The sequence below is a fragment of the Oncorhynchus mykiss genome, chromosome 17, assembly GCF_057628025.1.
Source record: "Oncorhynchus mykiss isolate SJ-2025 chromosome 17, ASM5762802v1, whole genome shotgun sequence".
Taxonomy (NCBI): domain Eukaryota; kingdom Metazoa; phylum Chordata; class Actinopteri; order Salmoniformes; family Salmonidae; genus Oncorhynchus; species Oncorhynchus mykiss.
In genome coordinates this window covers 70,245,001-70,267,510 of record NC_143038.1, presented here as the reverse complement: position 1 = coordinate 70,267,510, position 22,510 = coordinate 70,245,001, and the positions used below count along the sequence as shown (strand labels likewise).

The 22,510-nt window shown below is 37.2% G+C and overlaps 1 protein-coding gene across 1 annotated transcript in view; it reads right to left on the bottom strand.

Moving 5' to 3' along the window:
- soat2 (sterol O-acyltransferase 2) overlaps window positions 1–22,510 on the bottom strand; it is a 38,140-nt gene that overhangs the window by 5,345 nt on the left and 10,285 nt on the right. The window contains exons 2-13 of the mRNA XM_036950863.2: window positions 17,278–17,474; window positions 17,089–17,135; window positions 16,637–16,830; window positions 16,326–16,379; window positions 15,532–15,639; window positions 12,998–13,280; window positions 11,094–11,169; window positions 9,643–9,773; window positions 8,401–8,530; window positions 3,008–3,105; window positions 2,627–2,725; window positions 814–949 (exon numbers count right to left, since the gene is read on the bottom strand). Coding sequence (XP_036806758.1) covers window positions 814–949; window positions 2,627–2,725; window positions 3,008–3,105; window positions 8,401–8,530; window positions 9,643–9,773; window positions 11,094–11,169; window positions 12,998–13,280; window positions 15,532–15,639; window positions 16,326–16,379; window positions 16,637–16,830; window positions 17,089–17,135; window positions 17,278–17,413 — 1,492 coding nt within the window. The 5' untranslated portion in view covers window positions 17,414–17,474. The remainder of the gene's footprint in view (window positions 1–813; window positions 950–2,626; window positions 2,726–3,007; window positions 3,106–8,400; window positions 8,531–9,642; window positions 9,774–11,093; window positions 11,170–12,997; window positions 13,281–15,531; window positions 15,640–16,325; window positions 16,380–16,636; window positions 16,831–17,088; window positions 17,136–17,277; window positions 17,475–22,510) is intronic.

The window sequence follows — 22,510 nt, the reverse complement described above, 5'->3', positions numbered from 1 at the left end:
GTGTTTGCGTGAGATCGTGTGTTTGTGTTTGTGTCGTGTGTGTAATGTGTTTGTGTGTTAGGTGTGTGTGTGTGTGTTATGTGTGTGTGTGTTGGGTGTGTGTGTTATTTGTGTGTGTGTGTTAGGTGTGTGTGTGTGTCAGGTGTGTGTATGTGTGTGTGTGTGTGTGTTATGTGTGTGTGTGTGTGTTAGGTGTGTGTGTGTTAAGTGTGTGTGTGTGTGTGTTATGTATGTGTATGTGTGTGTGTGTTATGTGTGTGTTATGTGTGTGTGTGTGTGTGTGTGTGTGTGTGTTAGGTGTCTGTTTGTGTTATGTGTGTGTGTGTTATGTGTGTGTGTGTGTTAGGTGTGTATGTGTGTGTGTGTTATGTGTGTGTGTGTGTGTGTGTGTTAGGTGTGTGTGTTATGTATGTGTATGTGTGTGTGTGTTATGTGTGTGTGTTATGAGTGTGTGTGTGTTAGGTGTGTGTGTGTTATGTGTGTGTGTGTGTGTGTGTGTGTGTGTGTGTGTTAGGTGTGTGTGTTAGGTGTGTGTGTTAGGTGTGTGTGTGTGTGTGTTATGTGTGTGTGTGTGTTAGGTATGTATGTGTGTGTGTTAGGTGTGTGTGTTATGTATGTGTATGTGTGTGTGTGTTATGTGTGTGTGTGTTATGAGTGTGTGTGTGTTAGGTGTGTGTGTGTTATGTGTGTGTGTGTGTGTGTGTGTTAGGTGTGTGTGTTAGGTGTGTGTGTAAGGTGTGTGTGTGTGTGTGTGTGTGTGTGTTAGGTGTGTGTGTTAGGTGTGTGTGTTAGGTGTGCGTGTGTGTGACTCACCTCCAAAGAAAGCGAAGAGACAGAACATTACTGGGTAGAAGAATCCGAAACCCAGGGTGAAGACATATTCATGGACCAAGGCCGACACGACGAACACCGACAACATGGCCGCCGTACGGAACTTCCTCCTGGACAGCTACAGTCACGGGTTACAGGTCAAAGGTTAGGGGTTGGACAGGGTCACAGGGACGAGTGGACATACACAATGAACATGACACTAGGTGTGTGTCCAAAATGACACCTCATTCCCTTTACAGTGTACAATCATTAACCTGACGTAGGTCATAGGGTATCGTTTGAGACACTTTGTCTCGCCCTATAAAAAAAAAACTTCACTTCTACCGAGACTCATTTTAAAGCAACTTCTTCTTTCTCGTTGTGGTCGGTGATCAGGCCTACCCCCGTTGTGTCATCGGCAAATGTAATGATGGTGTTGGAGTCGTGCCTGGCCGTGCAGTCATTATAATTGTTACTGTGTTCTCATTGGCAGGGGTGTAAAGTACTTAAGTAAAAATACTTTAAAGTACTACTTAAGTTGTGTTTTTGTGGGTATCTGTACTTTACTTTACCATTTATATTTTTTGACAACTGAGTTTTACTTCACTACATTACACTACAGTATACACTACATTCCTAAACAAAATAATGAAGTTTAACTTCATACTTTTTTCCCTGACACACAACAGTACTCATTACATTTTGAATGGTTAACAGGAAAGGAAAATGGTCCAATTCACTCACTTATTAAGAGAACATCCCTGGGGCCTCATTTATAAAATAAAAAAAAATGTATGCTTACTTTGGATTCATAAAAGATACTGAGCATAAATAACCTTGCTTACGCAGGTTCTAAGAAGCCCGTTTGTAACTTACGCACCTGTCATCTGTAAATCTCAAATGAACTGATAATAGATGGCACCTGAACGTTCCTTACAGTCAGTGATTTCCCCTTCCAGAATGCTAACACAAATGAGGGTTTAGTCAGGAATAGCCATGGACCTAAAGAGAAAAGCAAATGTTCTGGAAGACCAGATCACGTCCATTATATAAATGAGGCCCCAGGTCATCCCTACTGCCTCTGATCTGGCGGACTCACTGAACACAAATTCTTCGTTTGTAAATTATGTCTGAGTGTTGGAGTGTGCCCCTGGCTCTCCGTAAATGAGTAAAAACAAGAACAAATTGTGCCGTCTGGTTTACTTAATATAAGAAATTTGAAATGATTTCTACTTTTATTTTTGATACTTAAGTGTATTTAAAACCAAATACTTGTAGACTTTTACTCAAGTAGTATTTTACTGGGTGACTTTCACTTTTACTTTCACTTTTGCGTGAGTCATTTTCTATTAAGGTATCTTTACTTTTACTCAAGTATGACAACTGAGTACTTTTTCCCCATTGCTCATTGGTCGTTCATTCTGACACAGGTGCACATGCTCTTACCTCATTGAAGGAGCAAGTCTTTTTAACCTGTGTGTCTTCTGTATTTCCTCCAATCTTTTTTTACAGCTAATGGTTTTACTTACTCTGCAGTTTTAAAATAGATTAAGTCATTTTGAACCTTTTTACCTCATTTCTCGTTTTTTAAGCCTTTTAAGTGTTAGAGTAGGTCAGCTCTTTTTTTTTTACAAGCAGGGTTTAACAGGGTTGTGGACGGTCAATCCCATTTCATCTCTTAGATTATCATTATTATTATTTTTTAAATCTCTTGAATATATTCTGTTTTCGATGCTAATACTGGAACTTGGCTCCAGTAGTGGGTCTGTATGAGATTTGGGGCTTATTTAGGGTGATATTTAGCGGAGATAGTTACCCAGAGAAAATCTCTGTATCCATAGTAGTAAAGCCAGTCATGAACCACCACGTTCCAGGTCCTGTAGTAATTGGCAAACGATGTCGAGTTCCACCAGTCCTGCAGAACAAAATTATTTAATTTGGTTCTACAGCATTTTAAATAGTGCCAGGAGTTTTTCCTGGTCTGATTATAACAAATAGACAGTGTGTTTCAGAGGTATCACGTGTAGACTATTTGTATGTGTGTGTGTGTGTGTGTGTGTGTGTGTGTGTGTGTGTGTGTGTGTGTGTGTGTGTGTGTGTGTGTGTGTGTGTGTGTGTGTGTGTGTGTGTGTGTGTGTGTGTGTGTGTGTATGTTTGTGTGTGTGTGTGTGTGTGTGTGTGTGTGTGGAAGTTATACCTTATAGAACATCCTGTCTGCAAAGCGTAGCATCTCAGCGAAGGCGTTTAGCCAGCAGTGGAGGAAGGCAAAGAACGCCAGCAGTAGCAGTAACATACCTGTGAGGAGGGGAGGGAGAAGAGGGGGTGGGAGAGAGGAGAGGGAGGATGGGGGTGGAGGGGAGGAGAGGAGGAGAGGGAGGATGGGGTGGGATAGAGGAGAGGAGAGGAGGAGAGAGGAGAGGGAGGATGGGGGTGGGAGAGAGGGGATGAGAGGAGGAGAGAGGAGAGGGAGGATGGGGGTGGGAGAGAGGGGAGGAGATGAGGAGAGAGGAGAGGGAGGATGGGGTTGGGAGAGAGGGGAGGAGAGGAGGAGAGAGGAGAGGGAGGATGGGGTTGGGAGAGAGGGGAGGAGAGGAGGAGAGAGGAGAGGGAGGATGGGGGAGAGAAAGAGAGAGAGAGAGAGATTTACCACCCCACTATCAGAACGTACTCAAGTAACTCAACTCATCTGACTTGTCCACTTACCTCACAGTAAGAAACTCGACAACACATCGGGTCACAACCATAAACTCAGAGGTTGTATTGGCATTATTATCTCATTGTCATGCTAGCTCCTATCATAGCCTAGGGAATAGACTGGAGACACCATAGATAAAGAACAGTGTGTTATCTCTCTGGGAGACTAACCTCCCTGTCATTCATAATAAATAGATCACCTGTAGATCTATAGAATCGCGCTGCAATGTTGAGCAGCTGCTTTTACTGGCTATTTTGTGTGTTTTTTTTTTGTGTGGTTTTTTTTTGCGATGATGACCCGAAACAGAACAGCAGACGTACTGCTCACCCCGGACCAGACCCCGATCCCAGAGACTCGGAAAAGAAAACAGGCGACGTAAGAGAGGCAGACGTACCGGAACCCTGACAAAACTACATAGCAAGTATATAAAACTGCCTCTAGACTCCGTTCTACTGGCGAACGTACAATCACCGGAGAATAAACTGGATGAGCTCCGTTCGACACTATCCTATCAACGGGACCTGAAGAACTATAATATTCTGTGTTTTACGTAGTCGTGGCTGAACAAGGATATGGATCATTTACATCTAGCTGGTTTTTCTTTGCATCGGCAGGACAGAAACGGCAGCGTCGGCTCAAGAGGGGAAGTGTGTCTCTCTTTGTTAACAACAGCTGGTGCTCAATCTCTAATATCAAGGTACTGCTCGCCTGAGTTTGAGTACCTCATGATAAGCTGTAGACCACACTACCTACCAAGACAGTTTTCATCTATATTATTCGTAGCCGTCTATTTACCACCACAAACTGATGCTGGCACTAAGACCTCACTCAACGAGCTGTATAAGGCCATAAGCAAACAAGAAAATGCTCATCCAGAAGCTGCGCTCCTAGTGGCCGGTGATTTTTAGGCAGGAAAACTGAAATCCCTTTTACCTAATTTCTACCAGCATATCAACTGTGCAACTAGAGACGAAAAAAACTAGATCAGCCAATTGTGCGCTTCCCTATGGGACTCCCAATCACAGTCGGTTGTGATACAGCCTGGAATTGAACCAGGGTCTGTAGTGACGCCTCTAGCACTGAGATGCAGTGCCTTGTACCTCTATCCTCCTGATTCCTGCTTACAAGCAGTAACTTAAACCGGAAGTAACAGCGACGCTCTCAAGACAGAAGTGGTGTTCCATTTGATGACCTCATCAGTCACAGACGTCACTAATAAGTGCATCGACAGCATTGTCCCCACAGTGACCGTACGTACATACCCCAACCAGAAGCCATAGATTACCGGCTACATCAGCACTGAGCTAAAGGCTAGAGCTGATTACCAGGACCATGCACTGACCAGCTGGCAAGTGTCTTCACTGACATTTTCAACCTCTCCCTGACACAGTCGGTAATACCTACTTGTTTCAAGCAGACCACCATGGTCCCTGTGCCCATGAACGCCAAAGTAGCCTGTCTAAATGACTATGGCACCATACCACTCACATCTGTAGCCATGAAAAACATTGAAAGGCTGGTGATGGCTCACATCAACACCATCATCCCAGACACCCTGGACCCACTCCAATTCACATACCGCCTCAACAGATCTACAGATGACAAAATCTCTATTGCTCTCCACACACTGCCCTTTGCCACTGTACAAGAGGAACACCTACGTGAGAATGCTGTTAATTGAATAAGGCTCATCATTCAACACCATAGTGCCCTCCAAGCTCATCACTACGCTAAGGACCCTGGGACTGAACACTTCCCTCTGCAACTGGATCCTGGACTTCCTGACTGGCCTCCCCCAGGTGGTGAGGGTAGGCAACAAAACATCCGCCTCGCTCACCCTCAACACGGGGGCTCCTCAGGGGAGTGTGCTTGGTCCCCTCTCCTGTACTCCTTGTTCACCCACGACTGTGTGGACAGCACGACTCCATTGCCACCATTAAGTTTGCCAACGACATGACGGTAGGGAGGAGAACGGAGACCTGGCAGTGTGATGCCAGGAAAACAACTTCTCCCTCAACGTCAGCAAGACAAAGGAGCTGATCATGGACTACTAGGAAAGGAGGGCCGAGCACGACATCAACAAGGCTGTAGTGGAGCGGGTCGAGAAATTCAAGTTCCTCGGTGTCCACATCACTAAGGATCAATTATGGTCCACACACACCAACGCAGTCGTGAAGAGGGAACGATAACGCCTCTTCCCCCTCAGGAGGCTGAAAAGATTTGGCATGAGACCTCAGATCCTCAAAAAGTTCTGCAGCTGCACCATTGAGAGAATCTTGACTGGTTGCATCACCGCCTGGTATGACAACTGCTCGGCCTCCAACCGCAAGGCGCTACAGAGGGTGGTCCAAACGACCAAGTACACCGAGCTCCCTGCCACCCAGGACCTCTATACCAGGCGGTGTCAGAAGAAGACCCTAAAAATTGTCAAAGACTCCAGCCACCCCAGTCATAGACTGTTCTCTCTGCTACCGCACGGCAAGTGACACCGATGCACCAATCTGGAACCAACAGGACCCTGAACAGCTTCTACCCCCAAGCCATAAGGCCCGCTAAATAGTTCGTCCGGGTAACTATTTGGTTAACTCTTTAACTATCTGCATTGACCCATTTTCCACACATTTTTTGGGACTCACATACGCTGCTGCTACTGTTTATTATTTGTCACTTTATTCCTAGTCATATGTAAATATCTACCTGAATTACCTCGTACCCCTACACATAAACTCAGTGCTGGTACCCCATGTATATAGTCAAGTTATTACCTCGTACCCCTACACATAAACTCAGTGCTGGTACCCCATGTATATAGTCAAGTTATTACCTCGTACCCCTACACATAAACTCAGCGCTGGTACCCCATGTATATAGTCAAGTTATTACCTCATACCCTACACATAAACTCAGTGCTGGTACCCCATGTATATAGTCAAGTTATTACCTCATACCCTACACATAAACTCAGTGCTGGTACCCCATGTATATAGTCAAGTTATTACCTCGTACCCCTACACATAAACTCAGTGCTGGTACCCCATGTATATAGTCAAGTTATTACCTCATACCCTACACATAAACTCAGTGCTGGTACCCCATGTATATAGTCAAGTTATTACCTCGTACCCCTACACATAAACTCAGTGCTGGTACCCCATGTATATAGTCAAGTTATTACCTCATACCCTACACATAAACTCAGTGCTGGTACCCCATGTATATAGTCAAGTTATTACCTCATACCCTACACATAAACTCAGTGCTGGTACCCCATGTATATAGTCAAGTTATTACCTCGTACCCCTACACATAAACTCAGTGCTGGTACCCCATGTATATAGTCAAGTTATTACCTCATACCCTACACATAAACTCAGTGCTGGTACCCCATGTATATAGTCAAGTTATTACCTCATACCCTACACATAAACTCAGTGCTGGTACCCCATGTATATAGTCAAGTTATTACCTCGTACCCCTACACATAAACTCAGTGCTGGTACCCCATGTATATAGTCAAGTTATTACCTCGTACCCCTACACAGAAACTCAGTGCTGGTACCCCATGTATATAGTCAAGTTATTACCTCGTACCCCTACACATAAACTCAGCGCTGGTACCCCATGTATATAGTCAAGTTATTACCTCGTACCCCTACACATAAACTCAGTGCTGGTACCCCATGTATATAGTCAAGTTATTACCTCGTACCCCTACACATAAACTCAGTGCTGGTACCCCATGTATATAGTCAAGTTATTACCTCGTACCCCTACACATAAACTCAGTGCTGGTACCCCATGTATATAGTCAAGTTATTACCTCATACCCTACACATAAACTCAGTGCTGGTACCCCATGTATATAGTCAAGTTATTACCTCGTACCCCTACACATAAACTCAGTGCTGGTACCCCATGTATATAGTCAAGTTATTACCTCGTACCCCTACACATAAACTCAGTGCTGGTACCCCATGTATATAGTCAAGTTATTACCTCGTACCTCGTACCCCTACACATAAACTCAGTGCTGGTACCCCATGTATATAGTCAAGTTATTACCTCGTACCTCGTACCCCTACACATAAACTCAGTGCTGGTACCCCATGTATATAGCGTAGTTATTATCACTTTATTATTAAATAATATTACTTTATTATTACGTGTTTAAATGTTTATTGTTCCTCTGTTTTCTTTCTCTCTCCATGGTTGGTAAGGGCCCGTACATATTTCACTGTTAGTCTAGACCTGTTGTTCACGAAGCATGTGACGAATACATTTAGATTTGACCTTCAACCTCTAACCTAACAAACTAGAACTTTGTCAGTAAGCCTTCTGTCCTAGTGCATTCTGGGTCCTACCCCATGATAGGTTCACATTGGATAAGGTTGGTCTTTCTTTCCTCCTTAAATAAAGTGCAAACACCATCAGGGCACCACAGTTCACTCTGGGGCTCCCGAGTGGCTCAGCGGTCTAAGGTACTGCATCTCAGTGCTAGAGGTGTCACTACAGACACCCTGGTTTGAATCCAGGCTGTATCACAGTGGTCTAAGGGCTCTGCATCTCAGTGCTTGAGGCGTCACTACAGACACCCTGGTTTGAATCCAGGCTGTATCACAACTGGCTGTGATTGGGAGTCCCATAGGGCGACGCAAAATTGGCCGAGCGTCGTCCGGGGTTTGGCCGGGGTAGGCCGTCATTGAAAATAAGAATTAGTTTTTAACTGACTTGCCTACTAGTTAAATAAAGGTATATATAAAAAAAAAATCTTACAAATTTACCACTCCCAATTAGAATATAGGCTACATTCTTCTACTGATGTGGCTTTATATATATTTATATATATTTATATATATTTATATATATATTCATATATACACTGACTGATGAATTACCTGGAAGTGTAGCATGGAACAAGGCCAGGACCAGGGTTCTGGTGCTGAAAGGCTTGTTGCTGTCATTCATGAAGACAGGTATGCACAGTCTCACCAGGATAAAGTAACCGTAGAAAAGACAGCCCAAAATCTGAGTGAAGGACAGGAAGGAAACTGGTTGAGGATAAATGGAAAAGTCACCCGTGGCAAGACTGGTCCCAGATCTGTTTGTATTGTATAGCAGTAGACTGACTAGCCTGGTCCCAGATCTGTTTGTATTGTATAACAGTAGACTGACTAGCCTGGTCCCAGATCTGTTTGTATTTTATAGCAGTAGACTGACTAGCCTGGTCCCAGATCTGTTTGTATTGTATAGCAGTAGACTGACTAGCCTGGTCCCAGATCTGTTTGTATTGTATAACAGTAGACTGACTAGCCTGGTCCCAGATCTGTTTGTATTGTAGCAGTAGACTGACTAGCCTGGTCCCAGATCTGTTTGTATTGTATAGCAGTAGACTGACTAGCCTGGTCCCAGATCTGTTTGTATTTTATAGCAGTAGACTGACTAGCCTGGTCCCAGATCTGTTTGTATTGTATAGCAGTAGACTGATTAGCCTGGTCCCAGATCTGTTTGTATTGTAGCAGTAGACTGACTAGCCTGGTCCCAGATATGTTTGTATTGTAGCAGTAGACTGACTAGCCTGGTCCCAGATCTGTTTGTACGGTCTTGCCAATTCCCATTGGCTAACCATGGCCGAGGAATCTGTCCAGAGTTCAGAATTATAAAAGCAAAAGATACTACACGGTATATACAATAATATACTGTACGAACCGACTGATAAGATTAGAGATTACAGTTAAATTATATTATAGCTTGGAGACCTGAACTATACTGGTATATACAATAATATACTGTACGTACTGATAAGATTAGAGATAACAGTTAAATTATAGTATAGCATGGAGACCTGAACTATACTGGTATGTCAATGACCTGCTACTGGAACAATACTGAGCCACAGACTGCATTCAACAAACACCTCTACCAACAGAGGGCGAATAAGGGTAGTCTCTCCCTTACTATATAAAGCAAATTGAGCTCTGGAAAAAACACTTTACAGTATGAAATCAAATCATTTATTTATTATTAGGGTGATTACGTTCACTGGTTATTTTAAAATAGACTAAAACATGAACTGTATATCTACAGCAGACAATACAGGACAATCTATCATTAAGATTAACAATAGGAAAATAACTCACCTTAGCAAACGTTACGCCAACATAGCTCCATCTAATGTGTGGGTTTCTGGGGTAAGACTCTCTGTAGATGAGGGTGGGAGCAAAGAGGAAATAGAGGTAACTCGAGAACGTTGGGAACCTGGGACCCTCTCCTGAGAAACACAATGATGTCATTAGTCAGGCAGTATTGTCTGTTGAGGTGATGTCATGACAATACAGGGCCTATCTTGGTCAGGCCACATGGTCAGGAAAAAATCCTGGCCCTAAGATTCTACTGTATATGTCACCTCTATAAACACTTTAGACAAGGTTCTATATGTCACCTCTATAAACACTTTAGACAAGGTTCTATATGTCACCTCTATAAACACTTTAGACAAGGTTCTGAGGTTCTATATGTCATCTCTATAAACACTTTAGACAAGGTTCTGAGGTTCTATATGTCAGCTCTATAAACACTTTAGACAAGGTTCTGAGGTTCTATATGTCAGCTCTATAAACACTTTAGACAAGGTTCTGAGGTTCTATGTCAGCTCTATAAACACGTTAGACAAGGTTCTGATGTTCTATATGTCACCTCTATAAACACGTTAGACAAGGTTCTGATGTTCTATATGTCAGCTCTATAAACACGTTAGACAAGGTTCTGATGTTCTATATGTCAGCTCTATAAACACGTTAGACAAGGTTCTATATGTCAGCTCTATAAACACCTTAGACAAGGTTCTGAGGTTCAATATGTCAGCTCTATAAACACTTTAGACAAGGTTCTGATGTTCTATATGTCACCTCTATAAACACGTTAGACAAGGTTCTGATGTTCTATATGTCAGGTCTATAAACTCTTTAGACAAGGTTCTGAGGTTCTATATGTCAGCTCTATAAACACTTTAGACAAGGTTCTGAGGTTCTATTTGTCAGCTCTATAAACACTTTAGACAAGGTTCTGAGGTTCTATATGTCAGCTCTATAAACACTTTAGACAAGGTTCTGAGGTTCTATATGTCAGCTCTATAAACACGTTAGACAAGGTTCTGAGGTTCTATATGTCAGCTCTATAAACACTTTAGACAAGGTTCTGAGGTTCTATATGTCACCTCTATAAACACTTTAGACAAGGTTCTATATGTCACCTCTATAAACACCTTGGACAAGGTTCTGAGGTTTTTTATGTCACCTCTATAAACACTTTAGACAAGGTTCTATATGTCACCTCTATAAACACCTTGGACAAGGTTCTGAGGTTCTATATGTCAGCTCTATAAACACTTTAGACAAGGTTCTGAGGTTCTATATGTCACCTCTATAATAGACAAGGTTCTGAGGTTCTGACACTGTATTGACAATATGACTCATCATGGTCAGTTGAATGCACTGAATGACTCCAATATAAATGCAATCATCATTGGGTGGTAGTTTCTGTGTCATTACATTCACTATTTTATATTACATTACATTATCCTTGTCGTTACCTTCCTTTGTCTTGTGTTTTAGGATGACTGGGACATTCTCTCGGATGAAAGAGTAGCTTTTCATCAGGAAACGGATCTGAACAGCAGACAACATGCAAACGTTATACCAGGCAAATGGAGCCAGCTAAGGCAATAAAACAAATCAATCATGAACAATAAATGACTGCAACTTGTTACATTGACATCCACACCTTAGATGAATCCAGGGATTGGAATAGAATTGTCCTTGTGAGAGTTATTGCCAGACCTGGGTTCAAATAGTTTTTGAAATCTTTCAAATACTTTTAGCCTTTGTTGTGGAAATTTCCTCTATTTACCAAATCATGGGAGCAAACCACACACACAAGTCAGAGTTAGTTATCAAAGTCCATCTTTAATTATATGAGCTCTATCACAACCCTGTGACTCTCAGATCGATTCAGTGTCTAACCATGAATTCTCTGAGAGCCCCCTTACAATGCAACTGAGTTCCTTTAATAGCAAAGACACACATAGTCAGACAGCATAGACATAACTCATCGTTCAGCTTTGTCTCCTTTCCTAAACCCGTGAAACCATAAACCAAATCCTCCATATCAACAGGCATATATCAAATTGTCATTTATATACAACCCACTCTAAATACAAACTCCTGGACAAACTCACGGAGAGGAGGGTGAGGCTATAGTTTAAGATAGAAACAACACTGCAACCCTTCTTTCCCCACTAGAAAAGGTAGGGAGTAAAAGATGTTTACACATGATGACACTTTGACCTCTCCCCTCTCAGCGGCCCAGGCAACTTAGTTTTGACATAGAACAGATAACTGCAACCTCACCACAGAATTACACAAAAATACCATTCTGATGAGAATTAACTTACACCCATTTGATAAATATAAAACATCTTACATATGTTACCAACAAATTCTGATTATCCCACGACACCTTTTCTTTAGCCTGCCTGGAGAGCCAGATGGACAGGGCTGATCTTTTGTCACTATTCTAATCTCAATCAAGTTCAGCTAAATTATTTGAAATGATTTCAAATAGTGTTTGAACCCAGGTTTGGTTACTGCATCCAAAGTCTCATATGTTCTCCTGCCAATTCTAAAAAGTACTCAATAAAAAAAGATAACAAATGACCAAGCTAGTCATCCAGCTGATTTATTAAATCAACCTTTCTTTATTGACAATATCAGTGTGAAGATAAGAGGAGCAGGGCAGAGATAGGATGAGTCCAACCCAGTTAAATACAAACACTGCCACAACAAGCAGAGATGGGACACTGTCCAATCAGGATGAATATAAACACTGCCACAACAAGCAGAGATGGGACACTGTCCAATCAGGATGAATATAAACACTGTCACAACAAGAAGAGATGGGACACTGTCCAATCAGGATGAATATAAACACTGTCACAACAAGCAGAGATGGGACACTGTCCAATCAGGATGAATATAAACACTGCCACAACAAGCAGAGATGGGACACTGTCCAATCAGGATGAATATAAACACTGCCACAACAAGCAGAGATGGGACACTGTCCAATCAGGATGAATATAAACACTGTCACAACAAGCAGAGATGGGACACTGTCCAATCAGGATGAATATAAACACTGTCACAACAATCAGAGATGGGACACTGTCCAATCAGGATCAGTTCTCTACTTTTACTCGTATAATATGAGATGCTGTTGATGCTCATGTCTATATTCATCACTGTCTTTACTTAATTACTCAACTTTCCACTATCAGACAGATCTCCACCACACACCACTATCAGACAGATCTCCACCACACACCACTATCAGACAGATCTCCACCACACACCACTGTAGGTACACACATCCATCCATACGTCTTCTAGTAATTCCAAATTTCATGGTGTTGACTTTACTATACAATGTTGTCCATACCTGTTCCAATATGATGATGAATCGTGAGGCTGGAGGCAGCTGGTAGTGAAAGACCACGTATATAGGGAGAACCCCCAGTACAGCGGCCTGCAAGGCGGAGAGCACCAGCCCAGCACCCACCGACAGTACCCCCTGTACCGGGCTGCGATGGTAGAGAGTCCCCCAGAGAGCCAGGGCATAGTAGGGCACGGCCAACGTGTAGCTGAACATCAACAGCCAGGCCAAACCTACTATATGTAGCTTCCCAAAGGCATAGGACAACAGGTCAAACTCCAGCACCAGTCTGGGGATAGAATTGAATAGAATATATTGAATTGTAACAGAATGGACTCTTCAAAAACCTTAGTAAAGTCCGAAGCTTATTGTATGCTTCCCAGTCTAAACCTGTGTCTGTGATTGGTCAACAGTACTACTCCTAGTAGGAGTGGGAACATTAAGTGTTTGTTGTCATTCCACAAGAGATGCTAAGTTTTTTATGTTTAAAAAAAAAAACTTGAGATATACTACACCAAACATCTTAGTTAGATATAAAATTGCCAGATTAAGACCTCCTCGGTGAAAAGACGTAAACAACTATTGACAGATTTCTTGATTTATCTTAGATTATCAATTCAGACTATTTTGAGGAAGTGTTTCTGGCTACTATGTCGCTACAGTGGCTCAAGAGGGACAAACATCAGTAATATTGCTGTGTTTCAGAGCAAAGGTCTTTAGGGAGTATGCGATCACAGACGGTCGCTTCGACCTAGACGAGTTCTTCTAGGAGCAAACCTAACCTGTGTGTGCGGACGCCTTTACCATTCTTGAAAAGTAACGCTAAAAGTGTGAGCGATGTGTCAGAGTTTCCTTGGGTTATAAAGAGCAGAAACTTCCTGAAGGTAGAATGGAACCGTCATGGCAGGCAGGTGGTGAGGTGGCATGAAGGGAGACAGAGGAAGATAGAAGGATGAAGGGAGGCAGAAGATGAGAGGAGGAGGAGGAGAATGAAGGGAGACAGAGGATGATAGAAGGATGAAGGGAGGCAGAGGAAGATAGAAGGATGGATGAAGGGAGACAGAGGAAGAGAGGAGGAGGAGAATGAAGGGAGACAGAGAAATAGGGCAGGAGGATGGATGAAGGGAGACAGAGGAAGATAGAAGGATGGATGAAGGGAGAGAGGAAGAGAGGAGGATGAAGGGAGACAGAAGATGAGAGGAGGAGGAGGAGAATGAAGGGAGACAGAGGAAGATAGAAGGATGAAGGGAGACAGAGGAGGAGAGGAGGAGGAGAATGAAAGGAGACAGAGAAATAGGGCAGGAGGATGGATGAAGGGAGACAGAGGAAGATAGAAGGATGAAGGGAGACAGAGGAAGAGAGGTGGAGGATGAGAATGAAGGGAGACAGAGGAAGATAGAAGGATGAAGGGAGACAGAAGATGAGAGGAGGAACAGGAGGAGAATGAAGGGAGACAGAGGAAGATAGAAGGATGAAGGGAGGCAGAGGAAGAGAGGAGGAGGAGGAGAATGAAGGGAGACAGAGGAAGATAGAAGGATGAAGGGAGACAGAAGATGAGAGGAGGAGAAGAATGAAGGGAGACAGAGGAAGAGAGGAGGATGAAGGGAGGCAGAGGAAGAGAGGAGGAGGAGGAGAATGAAGGGAGACAGAGAAATAGGGCAGGAGGATGGATGAAGGGAGACAGAATCATCCCAAATACCCTAGACCAACTCCAATTTGCAAACAGCCCCAACAGATCCACAATCGCAATCGCACTCCAAACTGCCCTTTCCCACCTAGACAAAAGAAACACCTATGTGAGAAAGCAGGTCATTGACTACAGCTCAGCGTTCAACACCATAGTGCTGGGGCATGCTCATCACTATGCTAAGGACCCTGGGACTAAACACCTCCCTCTGCAACTGGATCCTGGACTTCCTGATGGGCCACCCCCAGGTGGTAAGGGTAGGCAACAACACGTCTGCCACAATGATTTTCAACACTGGGGCACCTCAGGGTTGCGTGTTTAGTCCCCTCCTATACTCTCTGTTCACCCACGACTGCGTGGCCAAACACAACTCCAACAGCTGCACATTGACTCGGTACCGGTATCCCCTGTATATAGCCTCGTTATTGTTATTTTATTGTGTTACTTTTTATTATTTTTGATTTTAGGTTCTTTGGTAAATATTTTCTTAACTCTTTCTTGAACTGCATTGTTGGTTAAAGGGCTCTTAAGTATACACTTCACTGTAAGTGTATTTGTTGTATTTGGCGCATGTGATAAATACAGTTAGATTTGATTTGATTTGATATTTGAAACTTACTCCTTAGCCTGATGTGTCCCCGATTGCATCAACGAATAGCTAGGTTTTTGCGTGACGCGACTGGTAAGACGCTTCGGGAGTGCGTTCACGTGTGCTAGCAAGGCAGCGGTCCTGTGTTTGAGCCTCGCTGTGAGCCGAATCAGGAGAAAGCGCAACTCGCTAAGCAAGCAGCGTGACGTCATTTCCGTACGCACGCACGCACCCACACACCCACACACACACACACACACACACCTGCCCTGGTCGATGTAGTCCACAGCCAGTGTACTGATGATGAAGAGGAAGAGCACTGAGATGAACATGTGGTAGATGGTCCGAATGTGGTTGATCTCAAACAGATCACTGTGGAGGAACACACAGGATTCATCTAACTATCATATACAGTATTACATTATTCTGACGGGATTCATCTCACTATCATATACAGTGTTACATTATTCTGACGGGATTCATCTCAAACACAGGACACTAGACATGAAATGAATGTTTTGCCCAGTAGAGACAATGTACTGTCCATACGACACAATTGATTGATACAATGGTGTTACATGATAGCACAATATTGTGCCATGTGGACAGTACATTCTCTCTAGTGGAAAGTGTACAAAACATTAAGTTCATGTCTAGTGTCCTGTGTTTGTTTGTTTGTTTGTTTGTTTGTTTGAGATGAATCCCATCATATAATGCTGTTGCATCATAGATAAGCTTGCCTGGAGTACACACTCTAGGTAAACTTAAACTAGAGGTACAATAAACTAATTCACAATGACAAGGTCAAGAGGATTCACATGTAAATACATGATGTACCTACATTAAAATATATCTAATGGATCAGGTTCAGTTTAAGGCCACTAATAACAGAATAAAATGAACTAACTCTAGAATGGAGCGTCTGTTAAATAAAATGAACTAACTCTAGAATGGAGCGTCTGTTTAAATAAAATGAACTAACTCTAGAATGGAGCGTCTGTATAAATGAAATGAACTAACTCTAGAATGGAGCGTCTGTTTAAATAAAATGAACTAACTCTAGAATGGAGCGTCTGTCCATAAATACTTTTCCATCCTTTTCCGTGTGGGTTCTGAAATGAATAAAGAAGATGAAATCAACATGAGAAGATCAACCTCTACAGTCACTTTCATACAAACATCTACAGGGACCTTCATGGACATAGCAGGGAGTTGACCAGGAGAAACTGGGCCCAACATCACACATAGATCCTAAACTGTGTGTTGTCATCCATACAGTATGGTATAGTACAGTATAGTACAGTATAGTACAGTGTAATGTAGTCTAGTGTAGTACAGTACAGTACAGCATTATCAAAACTGTCCTAACCTGTGTGAGTTTTCGTTGTTGTTAGTGGTGGTGACTGTCCCGTCTCTGGTGACATGGTTGTTGTTGACATGGTTGACGTGGTTGTTGCCATGGTTCTCATTCTGCGTAAATGTCTGGACAGATTCAGTCAGGGCCTTGTCTAGCAGGTCGCTAAGATGCCCCTGAATCTGGTCCAGCACCTTACTCTTTACTCGCTGCACAGGACACACACACACACACACACACACACACACACACACACACACACGCACACACACACACACACACACACACACACACACACACACACACACACACACACACACACACACACACACACACACACACACACACACACACACACACACACACAGCATAGGTTGAAAGAGTGGCAGGTTGGCACATATAAACAGAGTCCTTTACTTTGCTTGATAAGTGGCATCTAGGTACAATAGAGACATCAGTGTACCGACCTCCACATGCCTCTTCCACTGTATCAGATCCTCAGCGTGCTTCTCCACTGCACACAGAAATGAACAGTTGTGGTAGCTAGCCTACTGTAATATCTATTACATACAGGATGTGACCAATCTGTGATGATGACGATGATGATGATGATATGGAGGATAGTGTGTTGCCTCTGTTGTTGACTAACTGCTCACCATGGTTAGTGACCTCTCCACTGGAGATAGAGCTGTCGGTCTCCACAGCGTTGGGGTTGTTAATGTTTCGGTGCACCAATCTGGTGGCCGTCTCTGTGGCCGTGGTGTCTCCAAGTCTGTTGCTGTCTGTTGCCATGGCACCTCCGGGTCAAGACGCAGGGATGGGTTCTGTATAGGTATTGCCCTGCTGGAGGAACCTGAAGGAGAAACCGATTAGAATCGAACACTTGTCTGGATGAAAACCTGCACCTGTTACAGACCCAACCCATTGACTATAATATCCTATAGCTTTTGAAGTGTATTACACAAATATAGACACACTTGTATTTGTAGCCCCCGAATCTTGTGAAAATAAAAAGTGAAAAACCCTTATCTAAAGCATAAATAACCAGAAAGAGAAGATGGCTGTCTTATAAAGATATAGGGAAACGTCCTTTGGGATCCTATATCTAGCAGTTCTGTACTGTAGTAATCAACATTTTAAAATGAATAGATTTTGTAGACAGTTTAATTATTTCGACCTCCCCCACTGTTCGTTGTAAGGGGAAGTGTCAACTCTAATATAGCCTTTTACCTATAAAGGTATCTTAGCAACTGGATTAATTTAGCTGTTGTAATGCTATTCTACACATTTTTCCATTGAGCTGCACATTTTTGTAGGGGGTGGGGTGGGGTGGGGGGCCTTATTTGGCATGGAGAGGAGAGACAATTTTGTAGTTTTAAAGCTAATGTGCTCTGAACGGCAATTTATTTTTTCTTTTGCAATTTTTTTTAGCGGTCCAGCTTTTCTTTGACAGTTATTTCTCAAAGATGGTATTATTAAACATATACAGTATATATATAGTTCAATACTATTAAAACATATACAGTATATATATATATATAGTTCAATACTATTAAAACATATACAGTATATATATATATATAGTTCAATACTATTAAAACATATACAGTATATATATATATATAGTTCAATACTATTAAAACATATACAGTATATATATATATATAGTTCAATACTATTAAAACATATACAGTATATATATATATATAGTTCAATACTATTAAAACATATACAGTATATATATATATATATATAGTTCAATACTATTAAAACATATACAGTATATATATATAGTTCAATACTATTAAAACATATACAGTATATATATATAGTTCAATACTATTAAAACATATACAGTATATATATATAGTTCAATACTATTAAAACATATACAGTATATATATATAGTTCAATACTATTAAAACATATACAGTATATATATATATATAGTTCAATACTATTAAAACATATACAGTATATATATATATATAGTTCAATACTATTAAAACATATACAGTATATATATATATATAGTTCAATACTATTAAAACATATACAGTATATATATATATATATATAGTTCAATACTATTAAAACATATACAGTATATATATATAGTTCAATACTATTAAAACATATACAGTATATATATATAGTTCAATACTATTAAAACATATACAGTATATATATATAGTTCAATACTATTAAAACATATACAGTATATATATATAGTTCAATACTATTAAAACATATACAGTATATATATATATATAGTTCAATACTATTAAAACATATACAGTATATATATATAGTTCAATACTATTAAAACATATACAGTATATATATATATATAGTTCAATACTATTAAAACATATACAGTATATATATATATATATATAGTTCAATACTATTAAAACATATACAGTATATATATATATATATATAGTTCAATACTATTAAAACATATACAGTATATATATAGTTCAATACTATTAAAACATATACAGTATATATATATATATATATATAGTTCAATACTATTAAAACATATACAGTATATATATATATATATATATATAGTTCAATACTATTAAAACATATACAGTATATATATATATATATATAGTTCAATACTATTAAAACATATACAGTATATATATATATATATATATAGTTCAATACTATTAAAACATATACAGTATATATATATATATATATATAGTTCAATACTATTAAAACATATACAGTATATATATATATATATATATAGTTCAATACTATTAAAACATATACAGTATATATATAGTTCAATACTATTAAAACATATACAGTATATATATATATATATATATAGTTCAATACTATTAAAACATATACAGTATATATATATATATATATATAGTTCAATACTATTAAAACATATACAGTATATATATAGTTCAATACTATTAAAACATATACAGTATATATATATATATATATATAGTTCAATACTATTAAAACATATACAGTATATATATATATATATATATAGTTCAATACTATTAAAACATATACAGTATATATATATATATATATATAGTTCAATACTATTAAAACATATACAGTATATATATAGTTCAATACTATTAAAACATATACAGTATATATATATATATATATATAGTTCAATACTATTAAAACATATACAGTATATATATATATATATATATAGTTCAATACTATTAAAACATATACAGTATATATATATATATATAGTTCAATACTATTAAAACATATACAGTATATATATAGTTCAATACTATTAAAACATATACAGTATATATATATATATATATATAGTTCAATACTATTAAAACATATACAGTATATATATATATATATAGTTCAATACTATTAAAACATATACAGTATATATATATATATATATATAGTTCAATACTATTAAAACATATACAGTATATATATATATATATAGTTCAATACTATTAAAACATATACAGTATATATATATATATATAGTTCAATACTATTAAAACATATACAGTATATATATATATATATAGTTCAATACTATTAAAACATATACAGTATATATATAGTTCAATACTATTAAAACATATACAGTATATATATATATATATAGTTCAATACTATTAAAACATATACAGTATATATATATATATATAGTTCAATACTATTAAAACATATACAGTATATATATATATATAGTTCAATACTATTAAAACATATACAGTATATATATATATATAGTTCAATACTATTAAAACATATACAGTATATATATATATATATATATAGTTCAATACTATTAAAACATATACAGTATATATATATATATATAGTTCAATACTATTAAAACATATACAGTATATATATATATATATATAGTTCAATACTATTAAAACATATACAGTATATATATAGTTCAATACTATTAAAACATATACAGTATATATATATATATATATAGTTCAATACTATTAAAACATATACAGTATATATATATATATATATAGTTCAATACTATTAAAACATATACAGTATATATATATATATATATATATATAGTTCAATACTATTAAAACATATACAGTATATATATAGTTCAATACTATTAAAACATATACAGTATATATATATATATATATATAGTTCAATACTATTAAAACATATACAGTATATATATATATATATATATATAGTTCAATACTATTAAAACATATACAGTATATATATAGTTCAATACTATTAAAACATATACAGTATATATATATATATATATATAGTTCAATACTATTAAAACATATACAGTATATATATATATATATATATAGTTCAATACTATTAAAACATATACAGTATATATATATATATATATATATATAGTTCAATACTATTAAAACATATACAGTATATATATAGTTCAATACTATTAAAACATATACAGTATATATATATATATATAGTTCAATACTATTAAAACATATACAGTATATATATATATATATATATATATAGTTCAATACTATTAAAACATATACAGTATATATATATATATATAGTTCAATACTATTAAAACATATACAGTATATATATAGTTCAATACTATTAAAACATATACAGTATATATATATATATATATATAGTTCAATACTATTAAAACATATACAGTATATATATATATATATAGTTCAATACTATTAAAACATATACAGTATATATATATATATATATATATAGTTCAATACTATTAAAACATATACAGTATATATATATATATATAGTTCAATACTATTAAAACATATACAGTATATATATATATATATAGTTCAATACTATTAAAACATATACAGTATATATATATATATATAGTTCAATACTATTAAAACATATACAGTATATATATAGTTCAATACTATTAAAACATATACAGTATATATATATATATATAGTTCAATACTATTAAAACATATACAGTATATATATATATATAGTTCAATACTATTAAAACATATACAGTATATATATATATATAGTTCAATACTATTAAAACATATACAGTATATATATATATATAGTTCAATACTATTAAAACATATACAGTATATATATATATATATATATATAGTTCAATACTATTAAAACATATACAGTATATATATATATATATATATAGTTCAATACTATTAAAACATATACAGTATATATATATATATATATAGTTCAATACTATTAAAACATATACAGTATATATATAGTTCAATACTATTAAAACATATACAGTATATATATATATATATATAGTTCAATACTATTAAAACATATACAGTATATATATATATATATAGTTCAATACTATTAAAACATATACAGTATATATATATATATATATAGTTCAATACTATTAAAACATATACAGTATATATATATATATATATAGTTCAATACTATTAAAACATATACAGTATATATATATATATATATATATAGTTCAATACTATTAAAACATATACAGTATATATATATATATATATATAGTTCAATACTATTAAAACATATACAGTATATATATATATATATATATAGTTCAATACTATTAAAACATATACAGTATATATATATATATATAGTTCAATACTATTAAAACATATACAGTATATATATATATATATATATATATAGTTCAATACTATTAAAACATATACAGTATATATATATATATATATATAGTTCAATACTATTAAAACATATACAGTATATATATATATATATATATATAGTTCAATACTATTAAAACATATACAGTATATATATATATATATATATATAGTTCAATACTATTAAAACATATACAGTATATATATA